Genomic DNA, 21,269 nt, shown 5'->3' with positions numbered 1-21,269 from the left:
CATCACCCATGTCTCTGCCCTGCAGAAACATGGGTGAAGCCAACGTGTTAAACAAAGTCAAAGCCAGAACGGCAAAACAAGTCATAGCGTAGCGAGGATATTGGATACATGAATCAGTGAGGCAGTGTCTTCGTTCAAGGCAATAGCTTGTCTGAAATTTGTAAAGGTCATGGCAACGAATCTTGAAGTTAAGTTGAATTGTTTCAAGGATATTAGCATACATTTTCCAACAAAATAGAAAATACACAAAAAATGTATCTATATACACAGAGAAGAAAAAGAAGAAAAAAATAGTATAGAATTTAGACTAACATTATTCAGTGATTATCAAGTTGATAGATCAAGACATCAAGTGTCTGAATGGTCAAAATGATATTCTGTATGCGTCGCAATATTGAGACATTAGCGAACCTCTTGTCTGGGATCAGCTGACGGTGTAGGAACATGTTGGTGGGTGATGGTGGTGGTGGGAGGGGCGGAGGACATTTGGAATTTGGGAAAGACCGACGCATCTGCAGTTCATCTCAAGTGTTCCAATAAAATGAAGAACACCCCCCCCCCCCCCCCCAGCAGCTCTGTGAAGCTACCCAGAGACCCCGCCTCAGGGTGTGTGTTTGGTGTGTTTGGTGTGTGTGTGTGTGTGTGTGAGTGTGTGTGCGGATCGGAGTGGAGGTGCCCCCATGCTTTGCATTACACATATTACAGTCTCACAGGTAAGGAGAGCAGACAAGCACACGCATGCACACACACACACACACACACACACACACACACTAACCATATAGGAAAACATACTCCCCTTATGACACACACACACACACACACACACACACCCATACACACTCAAGTGCAGGGAAACATCCACATACAAACACATGCAAACACACACACACACACACACACACACACACTCACACAAACACACACACAGGTAAACACCACACACACAGCCGTAAGTGGCATTTAATGTGTTCAATGAGTCAGGTAGTAAAGCAGAATGCCAGGCGCCCACTCGGGCCCATCAACACGACTGCTAGTGTTGACAGCTATCTTTATAGGGATGAAATACTGCCGCTAGCCCAGCCCCCAAGAACGCTGCATCCAACCATGACTCAATCCAGCCCTCGGTCACAAACACACACATGCACACAAACACATGTACAGGCACACACGCGCACACACACACACAAACACCTACACATACGCACATACCTCTCACATGCACACACACACACACACACACACACATTCAGTTCACAGAGTTCACGCAAACAAACACACCAACACTTGAGGACATGAAAGGACGTCGGCCTCCGACATCCACAACAACTCGTACACATGTCACATCAAAAATGCTCCAATAAGGCACACACACGTAAACAGCACAGCAAGAGTCAATTATGTATGAAAAACATGCACCGGTGTTAACATGATGACACCGTAAAGGAACATTGTGCATGGTTATACAGACGCACAAACACGCATACACACACACACACACACACACACACACGCAAACGCTGAGCTGTCTCCTTAGATCTACTGGCTGGGAGTCAGTGCGATGCCAGCTGGTGCGGTCTCGCTGAGTAAAAGGCTGATTCAGACACATTTGCGACTTGGAGGGAGAAGTGAGAAGACAGGAACGTGTGAATTCATTAGATTGCCGTGTCGGTGCGGGCGGCGGGTCACAGACCGCCGTTGATCATCCGCCTTGGACCTCCGTTGGCAACCGTTGCCAACGATGTTGAGACTAATTATGGAAGACACCGGAGCTCTGGAGCGCAGCATTTTGCAAACTTTCCGAGGAAAGCCCTACTCACTTTGATTGTGTTATCTGTAAATCAAGTTTTTAGCTTAGCTTAGCTTTTTAGTGTTTTTGGCTCTGCGTTTGTTCCCCTGACTTATGTCTTCAGGGAAGAGTGCCAGAATAGCTAATGTTGCAGCTAACTATCCACGAGGGTGAAAGAGAGGAATAGAGCTTTGCTGACAATTTTTCCATTCTCACCAAATAAACATTTTATTATTTTCCTCAAGATCAGAAGCACATGCTTTGACACAGCACTCTATTAAAACGGATCAGGGCCAACTTAGCAGAATCAGGTTATGAACAGTAATCCTCCCCACCGTGTGTGTGTGTGTGTGTGTGTGTGTGTGTGTGTGTGTGTGTGTGTGTGTGTGTGTGTGTGTGTGTGTGTGTGTGTGTGTGTGTGTGTGTGTGTTGTGTGTGTGTGAAGTCACCACTGAATGTTAAACAGCTAGGACAGAACATTGGAATTTGTTGGGCACACACACTCGTGCAAACATTTCTTGGCCAAACTAAGGATTGTCGAGAAGTTAGTCCATGAGTTCACTTCAAGCACCGCTTGAAAAGTGGCGGGAAATTCCCTGACGAAAGGGCCATCTTCTAAAGTATGGGAGTGTTCTGACATGCTGGAGGTGTTCCCGGAGACATCTCTATAAACAAGAGCTATTACTTGAAAAATGTGTTTATTTTCATTGTCTATGTCTATATCATCGGCAGAGTTTATCAACGTGCTCTGTTCAGAAACGGATGGACATTTCACTGTGAATTGAATCGAACATTACATTTGAGTGAGGGTAAACATTCCTCTCGGGTTCAGGTCAGAGTAATACATGGCAGATATGTTTATTCAGGATCTGGCAGAGAGAGAGAGAGAGAGAGAGAGAGAGAGAGAGAGAGAGAGAGAGAGAGAGAGAGAGAGAGAGAGAGAGAGAGAGAGAGAGAGAGAGAGAGAGAAAGGAGAGAGAGAGAGAGAGAGAGAGAGAGAGAGAGAGAGGAGAGAGAGAGAGAGAGAGAGAGAGAGAGGAGAGAGAGAGAGAGAGAGAGAGAGAGAGAGGAGAGAGAGAGAGAGAGAGAGAGAGAGAGAGAGAGAGAGAGAGAATTTAAAACAGCATAACGTCTGTACATAACTCAGAACACAAGTTGCAGGCAATGAAGGGCTGCTTGGGAATAATAAAACCATTTTTTGCCTCTCCATAGTTTGCTGACAATAATATTTTGTTGCTGAAATATTTTAAATTTAGGTGAAAAACTTCTCATTGTTGACTTTCTCCCCCAGGAGGTCAACCTTGAAATACTGCATTGACATTTCCCTTTACTTACTTTACTTTTGCCTCCATGCTTATTGTCTGCCATGTAAGGGCATGTTTTTTCATCAGAACTAGTTGCCTGCACACACAGCAGCACGTACAATTAATACAGACTGGCACTGCACTGAATTTGGATATTGCTTTGGATAGTCATTAAACATGAGCATTTTCAAGGTGCTATGAGACTGCTGATGGACTCACAGATTGACTTCCACAAAGGAAACAGCCAGTTCCTGAAATTGCTCACAGTTGCAACTGCCAGAAACCACGTCTTCAATGTACTCATTTGCTACCGTTGGTATTTATAGAGAACGTATACAGTCTGCGCCAAAGCCCTTATTTCAAAGGGATGCACCTTGCCCAGTGAACAAATTGCAAAAGTGGGTTTGAATGTGCACGTGTGTGTTTCACATGTTTGTGTGCATGAGTGCACGTGTGTGTGTGTATGTGTGTGTGGTGTGTTGCAGGGGGGTCGGAATGTGTGTGTGTTTGTTTGTGTGTGTGTAGGGACAGTTTGATTGACGGGGTGATGGCTCCAGGGCAGGTGGGCATTTTGTCATCTGTGTGTGTTTAAAAGGATGGATTGAAGGTTGGAAATAATGGTGTGTGTAATAATGTGTATGTGTGTGCATGTGCATGCATTTGCATGTGCGCTTGTGAGTTGTGTATGTGTGTGTGTGGTGTTGCGTGTGTGTGTGAGTCTGTGTGTGCGTGTGTGTGTGAGTCTGTGTGTGCGTGTGTGTGTGAGTCTGTGTGTGAGTCTGTGTGTGCGTGTGTGTGTTTATGTGCGCGTGTGTTTATGTGTGTGTGTGTGTGTGTGTGTGTGTGTGTGTGTGTGGTGTGTGTGTGTGTGTGTGTGTGTGTGTGTGCGTGTGTGTGTGGACTCAATAGATAAACAGGTTACACCACAGCTCCAGGGCTAGCCGGCAGAGGGAACGCGTGAGGGATCAAAGAGGAGGTGAGGAGAGGGCCAAATGGAGGGAAGAACAGAACACTCTGAAGTTTCCAATAAAGGAGGGACACACAGACACACTATTCATCTGCATAAACCAACAGCGGCTATGTTGTTCCGATTATTAAGTGTCGGTTCGTTGTCAGTCTTTTGTGATTCCCCCGCCTAATGCTAACGGTCGATGACAACAAGAAGCTCGAGGGCTGGAGGAGGAAAGCAGATTTGAGTCAATACACACCAGAGAGAGACCGACCGGAAAGAGAGACGGAGGGGGAGAGAGGGAGGAGAGGGAGAGAGGGATGAGGATAACAATAGGAACAAAGTAGAGTAGAAAGAGATGGCTGTAGGACAAAACAAGCGAGAGAGTGAGAGACAGAAAGACAGAGAGGGAGCGAAAGTGACGGAGGAATAGAAAGGAAAGGGAAAAATCCGTGAGCCCATTAAATAGAATCAAGTTAAAGGGATAGTGATAGAATAAAGAGGGAAGAATAGAGGGAGAAGAAATCGCAAACAAAAGAGATAAGGGGATTATTAATTAGAAAAAGAGAGGGAGTGGGAGCATAAGAAATCAGAGCGTGATTGAGGGAGGAAAAAACTGTTGCAGCAGATCAAGAGTAAGAATGGACAGTGAGAGATAAGAGACAGAAAGAGGGGAAGACAGAGGAGAAGAGTGAGACTGTGCTGAGGCCCAGGCCAGCAGCAGGATGAGTAATGCTGGACGGATGACACACACAGGGGGGCCGGACGCCACAGTGCCAGGAGGGACTAAAACACAGCAGACGGGACGGACGGACGAACGGACGGACTGACGGACGGACGGACGGGCGGACGGACGGACGGACAGACAGACAGCCGGACGGACGGACAGACAGACGGACAGCCAAAACAGATACAGAGGCCAATAGAGGACAGAGAGATATTCAGACCGATAGACATAGAGCCAAAGAGAGAGGCAGATCAAGGCAAAGAGAGGGACAGAGAGAGAGAGAAAGAGAGAGAGAGACAGAGACAGAGACAGAGGACAGAGACAGAGACAGAGACAGAGACAGAGAGAGAGAGACGCAGAGAGAGAAAGAGAGAACTAAGGACCACTCCAGGGTGGGGATTTTAAACAGCCGGTTCCTCCTCTCCTCTCCATGTGATGTCACCTGGTCAAACACAACAAACACCATACACCTACATAGTTTCAGAGATCCTCATTGTTCCTTTGTCGATAGCCTCCACACGTTCCCTCCCTACATCTTCGTCCTTCCCCCCGCCCTGTCCCAGATGTCCTTTCTTGTAGCAAAAGCACACGTTGACAAGGAACATAGTAGCTAAATTAATTCAACTCGTTTGAATCCCCTAATCACAATGTGTGACAGCCTCGCCGTATTAAACGTTAATGAGTCACGCCGTGACCTCCCCCTCTCCAGGACGGCTAAGATAATAAGTGTTCACACCTTCAAACGGCTGTCAGCCCGCAGACTGTGGCTATGTACCAACGCCGCACCGCATGTCATTAAGTCGTCCAATCACAAGATGCGATGTAATTAATGAGGAAGTCAGGTGAAGTCACGTTTCTGTGTCTATCAACAGCACGGGACACGGCCCCGGAGCCGGAAGGGAGGTATGGTCTCGGCCCCGAATTTGAACGGGTTCTTGGTTCGATCTCCTTCCTTGAACGTACCAAATTTCTTTGGACTCTGTTTGATCCCCTACCTGCTCCTATTGTCCTATCACTGTATTCACTGTCTAACCCCTACCTCCTCCTTACTGGACCTGTAACTGTATTCATTGTCTAACCCTACCTGCTCCTTAATGACCTGTCACTGTATTCATTGTCCAAGCCGTACCCCTACACGCAGAAGATTCCAATAACGGGATGCAGACACAGTGTACATCTGTCTCTGCAGCCACTGTTCAACCCATACCTGCTCCTTGTCTCTGTAGCCACTGTTTAAGCCCATCTGCAACCTGATGACTTGTCTCTGTATCCACTGTTCAATTCAGTACTTGCTCCTTAATGAGTTGTCTTTGATGCTTTGTCTTACCCCTGTATTCACTGCAAGCGCAATTTTCTTCTATATTAGTCAAACAGACGGCTCTGAGCTATTTGTACAGTTTATCTTTTCCTCCTATTTGGTTTTTCTTTGTGATTAATAAAGCAGACGATTTTCTGTTCTGACCAGTTTACCATCTGAAAGCTTTAGAACAGCTCGGCACATTAGCACAGTAGAGCAGGTCCCCTAGCTACTTCTGCTATTGTAAGCTAGCAGGCTCAAGGTGCTATAGCTGCTATAGAAAGCTCATGCTCTATCTGCTATAGATCAATAGCATGCTGTACGCCACATGGAGAGAGAGAGAGAGAGAGAGAGAGAGAGAGAGAGAGAAGAGACTTTTTTGTCTGTTACCATTGATTGCACTATGCCCATATGTACAGAAAATCTTTAAGGAGTTTGTAGGAGATGCTGGACTCTTAAGTATTCCACATTGACTTTTTATTACTCTGTATTTAAATATTCAAAATATTTTGTATATATATTCTGTATTTAACGTTTTCTATTTTTCCCTCCAAGTTTTTCACCTGCTTTGGCATGTTAATGTTTGTTTGTCATGCCAAATAAAGCTTTTTTTTTTACTTTTAAATCTGATTTGCGTGAGAGTCCAGAGAGAGTCAGAGAGAGAGAGATAGAGAGAGAGAGAGAGAGAGAGAGAGGAGAGAGAGAGAGAGAGAGAGTACAGAGATGGAGAGAGAGAGAGAGAGAGAGAGAGAAAGACACAGACATACTCTTACCAATCAGCGAGCGGCTGTAGTAGGTATGTCTTCTTAATGCAACCGACAGCTGTAATTATCCATTCCAGTAAGCTGGCCGGTGTTTTGTTTGGCACTTTCCCAACGGACGGACGTGGTTGTGGCGGTACTCAGGTGGACAGAAGGCGGGGAAGGTGTGTGTGTGTAGTGTGTGTGTGTGTGTGTGTGTGTGTGTGTGGTCGTGTGTGTGTGTGTGTGTGTGTGTGTGTGTGTGGGGGGGGTAGTTCTGTGAGCTGTGGGTTAGGGCTCAGAGGCCCGGGATGTAATGAAGCCGGGGGATGTGTGTGTGTGTGTCTGCGTGTGAGTTTTGTGTGTGAGGTTTTGTGTGTGTGTGTGTGTGTGTGTGTGTGTGTGTGTGTGTGTGTGTGTGTGTGTGTGTGTGGTGTGTGTGTGTGTGTGTGTGTGTGTGTGTGTGTGTGTGTGTGTGTGTGTGTGTGGGGGATGGCTGTCTGGCTTATTAGACCGCTGGCCTGTAGGGGCGGAGGTAGAGAGCATGTTTATGATAAATATCGATGCATACACACTGGTATGTGTAAGTGTGCATGATTGTGAGTGATAGAATAACAAAGTTAACAGTGTGGGTTTGCCTGAATATGCCCAAATTGGGGGGGGGGGGGGGGGAAGAGAGAGAGAGAGAGAGAGAGAGAAGAGAGAGAGAGAGAGAGAGAGAGAGAGAGAGAGAGAGAGAGAGAGAGAGGGGAGAGAGAGAGAGGAGAGAGAGAGATGAGAGAGAGAGAGAGAGAGAGAGAGAGAGACACACACACACACACAGAGAGCCCAGGACGGAGCGAAAAAGAGACTAAGGAAATATAGAAATACTGAAAGACAGAACAAAAAAGACAAAGAACAAACCGAAGAATGAATGAGAGAAAGAGAGTGCTTAGGGGTGACAGACTGCAACAGTGGGAGGAGGGAGTTGGAGGGGGAGGCGACGGGTGGATGATGGGAGTGTATGTGTGTGTGTGTGTCGGTGTGTGTCGGTGTGTGTGGGGGTGGGGGGGTATCAACAACCTCAGAGTCCCAATCACGTTGCTCTGTGGCTTTCAAGCACAGACGCCTCTCTCCTCTCTCCTCCACTTCTCCCTCTCCCCTGTCTCCCTCCTCTCTCTCTCCTCCCTCTCCTTCCTCTCCTCCGTTCCCTCTCATCTCTCTCAGCGACGTGGACGTATAAAGGGCGGCCTAAATTATTTCATAAGCCACCACTGGCCCCGGGTGCCAGCAGTCGGGGGGGGGGGGGGCTGAAAGACGGGGAGTTGAGGGGGGGAGGGGGGGGAGGAGAAATACGATGCACGAGCCCCTCTGATTACACCTCATTATGAATCCTGATTAAGGCTTTTTAATTAGCCAAAGCCCACACTCCAGTTGGAGAGGGTGGCAGAGATGGAGGAGACATTGTCAGGGGGGGGAGGAGGAGGGAGTGGTGGTAGGGGGGGGGGGGGGGTGTAGGAAACAGGTGAAGCGCAACAGATGGGAGGACTTTTATTTATTTTTAATCGTTAATTTTTTTATGATTATATATTTCCTGTCCGGTACCTTTGCACGTTTTCCCCGTCATAGCACTTTGCAACACCTCATAAAGGTGTTGCATGAACGCTGTTTATTCCTCGCAGTGTACGTTTCTTTTTGCAAGGTGAGGAAGCAGATGGAATATAATATGGATATAATAATATTAATAATAATAATTATAATTGTAATAATTATAATAATAATAATAATAATAAGGGAGTCTGGTGTCGTCTGAACCTAGAAAAGCCCTTCCATTAGTTCCATTAAAATGTTGCATTGATAATCATTTGTTCAGCTTAACCACCAATTATATCCCCCCCGACTGCCTTTCAAGTCCCTGTGTGATCCGGTGCATCCACAGGGCCCCTCGTCCGACATTAGAGCTCATTAGGACCGCTTTGGGTCGCGTCGGCTCGCTTCACATCAGCCTCAAGAACCCAGGCCGCGGAGGATGACAAGGACGTGTGGAGAACCGGCTCCGTCTTAACTCGTGTTTCCCTTCTCTGTCTGAACCCCGCTTGAGTGCAATCAAACCGCCCTCGACGCTCCTCCTCTGATCGTCCTCTCCAAGCCAGGGAGCGCGTCGTCATGTCCTCCGACGGCTCTGTCAAGGCGAAGGCCACCCCTGACCCTCTCTCCTCTGTGTACTCCTCTTATAATCTTCCTTGTACTGTTTCGCTCTCTCTCCCCTGCTTCCTCTGTTCTCCTCCTCTGGTCTACCAATCTTCCCATCTGGCTTTCATTTCTCTACCTCTACTCTCTCTCGCTTTTTTCCTCTCCCTATCTCTGTCTCTCACTCTCTCTCTCGCTCGCTCTCTCTCACCTCTTCTCTCTGATTTAAAATTCCTTTTCTTTTGGTACCAGGTCCACCACTCGTTCACCGTTCTCACCTCAAATTTCAGGAGCTGCATAATTAATTAGCAGCAATGTTCACCATCAACGCAATTACTTCGGAGAAGCGAGAGATAGAGAGAGGTAGAGAGAGTGAGAGATGGGCGGTTCTGGAGAGGCCAGACTGAAAAAGGCCAAAATTGAGTTCTAAGACTGAAAAAAAAATGAAAGGAACAGTTTGAGATTCAACCTCTTAACAGGCTAAATTCAAAGGATGATCTTATAATGGATAGCCTCCAGTGGAGGCAGGTTGAAAATTGTATTGCACTGCAAATAGTGTCCCTCTTCACATCATCAAGGACTTTATCAAACACTCTCTCATCCATTTCCTCCCGTTTGGGGGCCGGCGGCTGATGGAATGGATATTTGAATTGGCTCACCTGGGTGAGCTTGTGAGTGGAGCACCTCCCATCAGAGCGGTTGTCAGGTGAGATTCTGTACACTGGTCAGCGTTTGAGCCCAGATGACACCTGCTCGGGCGCCCCTCCTACTGAAAGGTAATGGGTGACAATGGGTTCCCATTGTCCAAACACAATTTTCAGGTCGATCCTGGGCGGGGACTTTGACTTTGAAATTGCCTTTGGAGGAGTCGGAGCTGCGACCCGCTGGCTCGCACCCATCAACACATAACAATGACCCTTTCAACTCCTTTCATCTGGCAAATGGGACCCAGCGCTCTTTCCCTTTTTTTCTTACCAATTGTTATCGCCGCTTTATTCTTGCAGACATTTTTGAGGCCATCTGATCATTTCATTTGGGGGTGGATGAAAGGATTGGCACATTGTCTGTTATGACCGGCTTATTTAAACAGATACCGAAATGTTGATCATTTTGATCTGGGTGTTTGATTATTGTTCACTGTCGGGGTGGGAAAGATAATGGTTCAACAAGTATGGCAAAAAAGGCCTCTAAAATAAATTGGCTTCAAGAAAAAGTAAGCAATCAATTAGCTTCAAAATATACTGAAAAGTACCAAAGTAAAATAATCGGTAATGCAGAATGGCCCAATTTCAGATGAATAAATATTATATGATTGGATTAAACATTTATGCATTAATGTGTTCATCTAGTTTATGTTGCAGCTAGTAACGGTGGAGATGATTCAATCCATTTATATATATTTTATATTTTACAAGCAACCGTTGGATTGCTTGTTTCCTACTCGGGAACAATATAGGTTTATTGAAATAATATTCACAATTATTCATTGATTATATTTTGTATTGGTAATCTCAATCTGCAAAGTAGTAACTAATACTGTCTTCGTTTTATTGAACAAATTTTGTTGCCACGTTATGGAAAAGCTTTAAAGTTGCCAGCTTATTAACATTTGTTTGCAAAATTGCTGCAAGGCATTTCCCTTGTCCCATGTTTGATACAAAATTCATGTTTTATTAATATGCTACATGGAAAAAAACATATAATGTTTTTGTCGTCCTGTGGTGTTTTGAATGTTGCGGTTTTGCAGTAGGATATTTAAATAATATTTCATGAAAAATAAAAAAACATTGTGCAGTCTGAGAAAGAGGTTAAGGAAACAAAAATGGCCGCAGCACTCGAGTGGTCAGCGGACACAGAAAGCTTTTAAGGAAAAAGATGAGAAAGGTGGCCGTTGAAGTGTCTGTGCTCTACCAGACAGACATTATAGTAATGAAAATAATATGGTGCTATTTAAATAGTCGAGTGGCTCCCACTCATGGCTGAAAGCACCAAGAAGCATGTTCCTCAAGAGCAACGGCTCTGTGATGCCCGGCAAAGACAGCAACAATATCTGTTGAGCTGAGTATCTCTGTGCTGGCAGATGGACTGCTACAGACTTGGACACTTGTCTTTTATGACAGAAACGCAACAAATGTTCGATAATTGTCAAAGCCAACGGTGGGCCCGTCGTTCCTTGAGATGAGCTGTGGAGATGCTGCTCTACCTCTGTCTGTTTGTCTTTTCAGCTGTTGGTTTTTTTTGTGTTTGTAGACCCGTTTAAGATGCTGTCCTTCGAGAGAGAGAGAGAGCGAGAGGAGAGAGAGAGAGAGAGAGATTGATTTTTAACATAACTTTATTGTAACATTTCTAAATTTACATTGGTCTTCTTTTAAAGCTAAATAAGCTTTTCCAATACATATATATTATCATATACCATGTATAAAATGTATCTCACCACCAACGAAAGAAAACAAAACATCCTCAACATCCCAAATGTTATTAAAATAATCCAAATATTTCATCTGTTCATAATTAAATATAATTAAAAATTCTCTTGCCCGAACAAAAAATGTATCAATCTCCATTTTTTCTTTTTATCTTGCCATATGAAAAACAAAAAATTATAAACTGCTCGCTAAAATTCTCTCAGAAGAAATTTAACAAAACAATAAGCAGAGTAAATAATGGTTTCAATCTGCAACAATATAAAAAACAGTTAAAAATTGTCTCTCTACATGAACAAAATGGGCATGTATATGAAAACGGCAGGGTTTAAAATAGATAAGAAAGCATTCACTGCAATTATCCCATGTAGTACTCGCCAATGAAGATCAAAATTGTAATTTTGATCTGGTATCTTCAGTCCATGACACCAGTCTTTAAGTAGTTTATGTTCCTCTTCTGATACAGTAATCCTAAAGCTTGCAAGAAGTTGTTCCGCAATGCGAATCGAGGGGATCTCCAGTTTGGCAGCCAGTGCCATTGTGTCAGCTATATTCCCACCAGTCAGTTGTACAAATGTTTTCACTATCACCACACCACATCGGATCAGAGATCCAGGTTGCCTGGGAATCTCCAGCAACCTGGATGTCTCCCTTAGAAGCCAGTGAAGTGATGGATTAGAGTCCAAAACAGTTATATCCATCATATTCCATATTTTAAAAACACTCATATAGAAAAGTGGCAAACATTTAAGATTGAAAAAAGATGAGTCAAGGGTACATAATTCCCTACCAAAGTTCAAATTCCCAACTCGACCTAAAATCAATTCTGCAACTGGCCTCCATGGTAAGTCTGGTGGTCCATAAAGAAGGACTTTTTAAAAACTCCAGTCAAAAAGCTCCATTCCTACTTTCAAGGTGAACTAAACCATGCCCTCCCTCTTCTTTAGATAAATATAAAACCTCTTGTGGTATCCAGTGCAACTTATCCCAAAATAAATCTAGAATAATGCCCTCAATCCTTGCTGAAAGACCGGCTGGGGGGTCTAAAACGCTAAGTCGATGCCATAATACAGGTGCCACAAGATTGTTCGCAATAATGGTGTGCCCCCTAAACGACAGACGGGGTAAGACCCATCTCCATTTCTTAAAAGTGCCTTGCATTCTTTCCACCACTCCTTCCCAGTTCTTTATGACCATTGACTCATCCCCCAATTGAAATCCTAGTACTTGATGCCATTTGTGGCCCATGAAAGCCATTCAGGTAGTTTCGGTCCTTTCTCTTTGGCCATTTTTCTACAATTAACGCATTACTCTTAGCCCAATTTAATTTTGAGGAAGGGATTTTCCCATAAAGCTCCACAATATGTGTCAATGTTTGAACATCACTATCCTCCCTAATAGCTACAAAAAAAATCATCTGCATATGCAGAGAGAAAATATTGAGCATATACCATCAGCTAACCTGACCCCCCTGAGCTTTTTGCTAAGCCTACGCAGTAAATTGAGTAAAGCATACCCGAGACACTACAACCCTGTCGAATACCCCTGCCAATGCTAAAAGGAGCGCTTAACCCACCGTTGACTCTCAGTGCACTTTCAACTTCACTATCGAGCACCCTGATCATAGCAATGAAACCAGGGGAGAAACCAAAAGCCTCTAAGACTTTCCAAAGGTATTAGTGCTCCACGCAGTCAAATGCCTTCTCTTGGTCCAATGAAATAAAACCAAGCTGGAGATCCAATGAGTTTGAGATGTGGAAATAGTCTTGAATTAACGCAATGTTATCTCTAATTGATCTGCCAGGGATACAATAGGACTGGTCTATGTGCACAACCTGATCCATAACGTCTCTCAGACGGTTTGCCAATGCTTTCAAGGTAATCTTATAGTCAGTACACAATAGACTTACTGGCCTCCAGTTTTTAACCTCACAGAGGTCCCCTTTCTTAGGTAGAAGAGTCGGGACAGGTCTCCTGCAAGGAAGACAGCCTTTCTTCATACTGTCATTTAAAACAGCCAGAAGGTCTTCCCCTAGAAAGGACCAAAAGGCTTTGCAAAACTTTGAAAACACACTGGAATGCCATCTGGTGCTCGGCCATTTTTCATGCCTTCTTGTGCAACTGTTAGCTCCTGCATTGTAATAGGTTGTCCCATTTCAGCTCTTTTTTGATCAGTTATTTGAGGTAGGTTACTGAGAAAAAGGGTTAGACCATCTGGGTTGTCACTGTATTCACAGGTATATAATTGAGAGAAGAACTCTGCAGCTCTTCTCCTGATATTGAGAGGAGAGGATGCTTTGAGTTCGCATCCATCCGCAGATCTAAGACAGTGAATGAGATTATTTATCTCTAAATTAAAAAAAATCTTGAGGGAGCATCCATCTCCGCAATGTATTAAAATGCCAGTATGCGCTTTTAGGTTAGACCCCATTAATAAAAACAGTGCCAATTACCATAAAGTGATCTGAAAAACCCACTGGTAACATAAGACATGATTTAAAAAAACGGGATGTGATGTCCATAACAATAAAATCGGTCGGGCCTCGCTAGTGATAAATAATTGTCTCTGCAGTGAGACCAGGACTATTCTCTTTCAGTACTGGGTTTAGGGTGCCAAATATCCTCCAGATCATAGCTCTCAACAATACGCTTTAAAATTCCCCTTGACTGTAGATAGGTTCAATGTGATTCCTATCCAAATCTCTAATGGGGCAGTTAAAATCACCGCCTATTACCGGTATTAAAAAATCGGTTGAGTTGCAGGACTTCCTAAGGTGCTTGATAATTCATCTAAAAACACAAATCTATCCCTCGGCAAAACTGGTGAGTAAATATTTAAAAACACTATCGTGTTTTTTTCATATTTTGCAGTGACTTTTAGGAGTCAACAACTTCCTCATAATCAAAAGAAATTGGTAAAAATTACCCCGAATAAAGTATTGTAACTCCCCCAGATGCTGAACTCAAATGCCTAAAAACCAACTGACCACCCCAGTCTCTTTGCCATTCGACCTCAATACCCTTGCTACTGTGTGTTTCTTGGGTAAAAGCACTGGCAATTTTGTTTGGTTTTCAGGACTTCATAAACGAATTCCTTTTCTTTGCGTCCCTTGCTTCCGAACAGATTATTATTTACATATTTATTTACATCATTTTTTTTGCGGCTTTCGCACCAGTTTCCCCAGCCAATATACCTCTACTGTCTCTAAATGACCGTCACCGCCCCTCTGTTTAATACATTTCTTCACAGTCCCAATTAACAGCAAACGATTAGGAAAATAATCTTCAACAGCAACGTCTCTTTTGCCTTTAGTTTTTTCCAAAAACGTTCTTACTTGATCCAGACTATAACCCTGTCTCCCCTGCCCATCTGGAAGTAGTCTTTCTGGAAGAGACGAGTCAGAGAAATCCCTCTCACTATCTGATGTTGACCCTGCTGTGTCATCTTCAATTGTCCGTTTTTTTGAAGGTCCAGAAGTAATTTTCCCTTTCCTATTATCTTTTTTTTGCTTTCTCGTGGCAGGTGGAATTTAAAAAACGTACCATCCTCCTGTACCATTATTTGATCCTCATTACACAAATCCCCTGTCATGTCCACATGACTTGCTTCTGTAATACTTTGAGGCTCTTGAATTGACTTTGGATCAAAAAATGTTGAAATAGTCACGATTTCATAACGAATGGGTGCATTACTGCTATCTGTCTCTGCCACCTCAGCCTGCTGCTCCGTTTCCAGATTTCCAACGACTACTTTCATCCCGTTACCCCCCGACCGCTTCAGGCAGAGCCCGTTGCGCCACCAGCTCCGGCGCCACCAGCCCCACCGGCCCCACCGCCCCGGCCCAGTTAGTTTATCCGGACAGCTGCGCACAGCGTGACAAGCCTGACCACATCCGAAGCATTTCATTGCTTCGGATGTGGTCATTGCTTCTGTAGTCGCATAAATCGTGTAATCAAAACCATAAATTTTTAAACCTCATCGCCAAATTCAATTCCTGCCTTTAAATCCGTGTCTCCTGAAGGATACTGCGTGTTTTAGTTTAGGCGATTTACAACCCGATGACATCATCTTTCAAAAGCTGCCCATGACGGGACAGTTCCCTTCATAAAGTGTCATCGCTTATAAAGGGAGGCAAATTAGACAGAATAAACTTCTGAAACTTTTTTTTTTTAAGGGATTATTAAGCGGAAGAACAGTAGTTTGCGTGTTTCTCAAAACGATGCCTCGTCCGACAAGCGTGTTAACTTTATCTATGGAGTCTAGAAACATAAAGCGCCATTCGTTCTGGACAATGCCTTAATATTAAGACACTCCACCACCGAAAGCTCCACGCAGAGCGGCACCTTAACGCCATGCCGGTGTAAGAGATTTATCAACCCGTGTTTCATATTTTGGCACAACCAACAACCAGCGTATCGCTGGCTGCCGCCGTATTTTTTTAAAACTTCGAAACAGTGATCAAACGTGCTTGTGACAATATTACAAAATAAAAAGTGAAAAACAAGAATGTTAAAAACCAAACCTTAGATAGAAAGAAACCAGTTGCCCTCCGACACACTCCCCACAACCTCAACAAATGCTCACGCATGCGCACGAGAGAGAGAGAGAGAGAGAGAGAGAGAGAGAGAGAGAGAGAGAGAGAGAGAGAGAGAGAGAGAGAGAGAGAGAGAGAGAGAGAGGAGAAGAAGGAAAGAAAAGAAGGAAAAGAAGGAGAGCCGATGAAGGATGCGACAGAACAAAGACAGAGAGACCGAAAGATCATGCACTCAAAGAAAGAAATGAGAAACATAGGAGAGGAAAAGGCTATTCTGTGCTTTTATGTTTGTCTATTGGCCCAGGCCGGTCTGTCTATTGAACATTCATTTGATTGCTTCTATGGCGCTACTGTCAGACTGTCCATTACTGAAATAACCATTTCAAAAGCTTTTAATGAGAGACTAGAAAAACAAGCGGGAGGGAAAAATACATACATGCTCTCTCTCCCTCTCTCTTCCTCTCTCTTTCTCACACACACACACACACACACACACACACACACACACACACACACCACACACACACACACACACACACACACACACAACACACACACCACACAGGTCATTACAAAGGGCACATACATATTACCAGGAGGTCCTCATTAAAGGCAAATGCATTCATGGATATTTCTGCAGTGTTTAATCTTCATGGCATGTTATTTGCATGGAAATGTGTGTCTTTCTGTCGTGCTAATTGTTTAGCGTGGGCTAATTAAGAAACACCTGTCATTAACACTGATTACTGCTCTATGGTGAACGGCAGTGACACACACACACACACACACACACACACACACACACACACACAACACACACACACACACACACACACACACACACACCCACACACAAACACACAGAAGGAGAGAGAGAGAGAGAGAGAGAGAGAGAGAGAGAGAGAGAGAGAGAGAGGCAGAGACAGACAGAGACAGAGACAGAGAGAGAGAGAGGAGAGAGAGAGAGAGAGAGGAGAGAGTTACACACAAGGCAATCGATTCTGGGAAAACCGTCTGTATTTTTCTAATTGAAATCATATTTTATCATAAACGCAAACAACAGGAAAAGAAGGCAAACCTGTCACAGCTCTGTCCTGACAAAACCCTTATGCAATGGCGTATGGAACAAGGATAGAAAATATGTGCGTATAATGAATATGTTAGCAAACATATCACTTTTACTCCATCTAAAAGACCAATATCTTTTTTGACAGCGTATTGTGATAACAACAATATGCGCTGTGTGCGTGCGTGTGTGTGTGTGTGTGTGTGAGAGTATGGGTGTTTGTGTGAGGAGTGCTTATTGTGCACACACAATGTACCTATATTACAAGCATCCAGAGAAAAGGTAGGTGGAGGAAAAAGGGCTAGAGAAAAATAGAATAGAATAGTAAGTATAAGCAACATTCAGCCCCGGAGCCAGCAGACCATCTGATCGTGGCAGGAGTGAAGAGAGCTGTTATAGGCTGACAAGGTGTGCGCGCGCGTGTGTGTGTGTGTGTGTGTGTGTGGTGTGTGTGTGTGTGTGTGTGTGTGTGTGTGTGTGTATGTGTGTGTGTGTGTGTGTGTGTGGGTGTGTGTGTGTGTGTGTGTGTGTGTGGTGTGTGTGTGCGTGTGTATGTTTCTGTTGTGTGTGTGTGTATGTTTCTTTTGTGTGTGTGTCTGTTTGTGTGCACATGTGTGTGTGTGCACGTGTGTGTGTGTGTGTGTGTGTGTGTGTGTGTGTGTGTGTGTGTGTGTGTGTGTGTGTGTGTGTGTGTGTGTGTGTGTGTGTGTGTGTGTGTGTTTAACACAGAGGCAGACAGAGAGTTGTGGCTTCTCTGTGCCAATCAGTGTTAGCTTGAGTGGACGTTTTTGTTAGCATGTGTCCCTCACCATCATCAGTAGGTGTCCATCCCCATTAGATGTAGGGCTGGATGAAGTGGCCATGCACGGTGTACACAAGCACACACTAACACACACAAGCACACACTTACGCTCACACCCACGCACACCTCTCTATATGCCATTTTAACTTCATCATCCCTGAGTTTACCCCACCATTAAACACAAGATTGCACAAATGTAGCACGCAAACACAAACACACACACACACAAAAACATACTCACATACACACACACTTCAGATGTCCAGGAGGACGAGGAAATAACCAGCTGCCAGAGATAAATGATGATATTACCTGTCGTGTGTGTGTGTGTGTGTGTGTGTGTGTGTGTGTGTGTGTGTGTGTGTGTGTGTGTGTGTGTGGTGTGTGTGTGTGTGTGTGTGCGCGCATGTGTGTGTGTGTGTGTGTGTGTGTGTGTGTGTGTGTGTGTGTGTGTGTGTGTGTGTGTGTGTGTGTGTGTGTGTGTGTGTGTGTGTGTGTGTGTGTGGTGTGTGTGTGTGTGTGTGTGTTTCATACAACCTTCTGACTAAACGGGGGTTGTGGGGGTAGATCTGACTGATGATATAACCAGTCAAGTGTGTGTGGTGTGTGTGTGTTTTGTGTGATCTTGTGTCGTAATGGGCGGGTTAAACTCTATGTTGAGATGGGGAGCCAGAGAAAGAGAGAGCGAGAGAGGGCGAGAGAGGGCGGAGAGGGAGTTATAACTGATAGATTCCCGGCTTCTATATCCATAGATGAGAAGTGGACAGATCCGGGAAAAGCTTTGGCTGTTGTTTGTGCGATCGCACCAATCAATGCATCGACTATGGAGCGCGGGAAACAGACAGGGCTGGTTCTCAGAAACACTCTGACCAGCGGTGGACCATAGCAACTAACACCAGAGCGCTGCGATGGAGAGCAGAGTTTAAGCATAAAGCACCGCATTACATTTGGACTAATGCATAACTTTACAGTTGATTCTTTATCCTCTGCATACGGTGAAATGTTTAACCAACAGCCTGAGCACAAATTATTTAATACCTGAATCCTCATTTCATGCGTTCGATCGCCCGCTGAAAGATACCAGGTTTGATGCCGGATTCCTGCAGCATACTTGAGTGCCAAACACTAACCCCTACCTGCTCCTGAATACATCTGAATTAATTCACTGTCAGGGCACTTTGGGTAAAGCCGCTGCTAAATGACTTAATATTATCGTAGTGACAGTACAAAAATTACAAGTAGTAACTGTCAAGGTTTTCCTGGTTTGTATAAAATGTGTTTTATCTATTCAACAATTCTGCTGTCATGGTTGTAATTGAACTAAAGTGTTTTTTTATGTTTTGCAGATTTTTTTGGCTTCTGCTGCTTCGGGTGACAGCGGATCGGAAGTTACAGTTCAACTGGTTTTACTGGTTCAACTGGTTAGGGACCAGACATCTTTGCACCCAAAAGTCATCACTGTGTGTGTGTGGTTGATTGTGTGTTGGCATTGTTGTCTGCGCCTGTGTGTGTGCGCAGACATAGACCACACACACACACACACACCACCACACACACACACACACACACACACACACACACACACACACACACACACACACGTGCACGCATTTGCAAGCATGCGTGTCTCCGGCTCTGAATATAATAAACCAATCTGTTTGCTTAAAGCCACAAATTTCCCCCCCTATTCCGGAGGCGGTTGAGCTAAATCAACAAGTCAGTTGCTTCGAGCCAGTCAGTTGGAGCAAGTGTGGAGGTGTAAACAGGAACACAGCAACATGTCTGATGTGGTTGTGATCACCGTAGCCAGCGGTACTCCGGTACTGACTGCCTCCCCAGCCGCACTCATTCGTCCACTGTCGCGCTCACCACGCCGGGCTGCCACTCCAACTGTCAGCTTCCACTTCCTGCGACATCCTCATCCGCTTCCTGCCGTACAACAAAGGAGAAAGGAAAACAAATATTCAGTCCAAAATGCTTTATTTTGTGTTTCTTTACACGGGTTGTACATACAGGTTGGGCGCATCGGGGTTAAGGCATGTTGCTCAAAGGTGCCTACCAATAGACTGCGAACATTAGGGTTCAAACCCAGAAACCTTTTGGCCGGGAGTCCGACACCCCGCTCAAATTAACTCTTGACTTCCTGATTCACCACAATGCAGGTTTTCAACTCTTGAAATCCCTTTAGGAATGAGATGTTTTGACTTGAGGTTGGATAATGGCTGCTTCCTGTTGGCCGACTGACTCTCTCTAGGAGGGTCTTTGTCTGTCTTGGAGCCCCAGGTCACGGCCGGCCCATATGCCTGCTCAGACCAGACCGCGGGTCACCAGGTCCTGACCCTGCCAGCTTTACAGAGGATATGACACCCTGTGTGGGTTTGTATGCGAGTGCGTGCAATTTATGTGTCGGTCTACGTGTGTGTGTTTGTGTATGTGAGTGTGTGTGTGTGTGTGTGTGCGTGAGCGTTTGCATCCATCTGTCACAATCTCAGAGCATCGTGTGACAGATCACTCCTGACCTCTCCACTCACCCTTGAGTGAAAGTGTTTGTGTGGCTCCATGTGTGTGTGTGGGCATGTGCCTGTGTCAGGTTCCTTGTATGTGTCTATGTGTGTGTGTGTGTGTGTATGTGTATGTGTATGTGTATGTGTGTGTGTGTGTGTGTGTGTGTGTGTGTGTGTGTGCGTATGCACGCGTGTGTCCTCGTTTATAATTCCGCTCACACATGTAACTCCTGCGTGTCTACATGTGTGCATATCCACTCAATCTCTCGGTGTATGCGTGTAGGAACCTAAGCGGTGGGCGTGGCCGACCTCCACCACCTCCCTGTCCACCCCATCATCACCGGGGCAGGGAAACCAGATGGGGTGGCCCGGCTCACCTCTGACACCCCCTGTAGCGTGGTGAGTGATGGCCGTCCTGGCCCCCCGCCCCCGCCCCCACCGCCACCGCCCCCGCTGCTTTGTACCCTGATGGGCATCTGACACCCAGTGGAGCCCATTCATTAAGCACAAAACACCGCCCCGCACCTGAGCTCCCCTTAATAACTCTGCCAATCAATGCGTTTCGTATGGGGGCCGGCCGCTTCGGGTTCCCCTCTTTGTTTGTCCCAGATTGTTTGCGTGACGTGTCCGCGGTCGCGACACCTGCGCTTCGTAGCCACGCCGGCGCTCAAGTCCTGCGGCGGCGGCCGCTACAGAGGCGTGCTGAGAACAAAGAAGTCCAGCCGCGTGACTGGGTGAAAGAGCCCCAGGGCGGTTCCCGGGGAGGACCAATAGGAGGCCGTCGCTGCCCCAGGATGTGTTTGTAGGCAACGACCACACCCGGGTGCGTTTATGGTCGTGATGCCGCTTTTTCCGAGATGTCCGGAGATCCATCCAGACATCCGTTGTAAGGTTCAGTTATATTTAGGAGCTCTCTTGGCGAAAGGATTGTGTGTTTTTTAGAGAAACGATAAATGCTTATATT

The 21,269-nt window shown here is 45.2% G+C and overlaps 1 protein-coding gene across 1 annotated transcript in view; it reads left to right on the top strand.

The window, feature by feature from the left end:
* Positions 1 to 21,043, top strand: part of LOC115529937 (uncharacterized) — a 49,893-nt gene extending 28,850 nt beyond the window's left edge. Inside the window, exons 3-5 of the mRNA XM_030339084.1 lie at positions 19,608 to 19,693; positions 20,598 to 20,704; positions 20,915 to 21,043. Coding sequence (XP_030194944.1) covers positions 19,608 to 19,693; positions 20,598 to 20,704; positions 20,915 to 21,043 — 322 coding nt within the window. The remainder of the gene's footprint in view (positions 1 to 19,607; positions 19,694 to 20,597; positions 20,705 to 20,914) is intronic.
* The last annotated feature ends 226 nt before the right edge of the window (positions 21,044 to 21,269 follow it).

Source organism: Gadus morhua, chromosome 17 (genome assembly GCF_902167405.1).
Source record: "Gadus morhua chromosome 17, gadMor3.0, whole genome shotgun sequence".
Lineage (NCBI taxonomy): Eukaryota > Metazoa > Chordata > Actinopteri > Gadiformes > Gadidae > Gadus > Gadus morhua.
The sequence above is the reverse complement of the archived record's forward strand: the minus strand, read 5'-3'. Positions and strand labels throughout refer to the sequence as shown.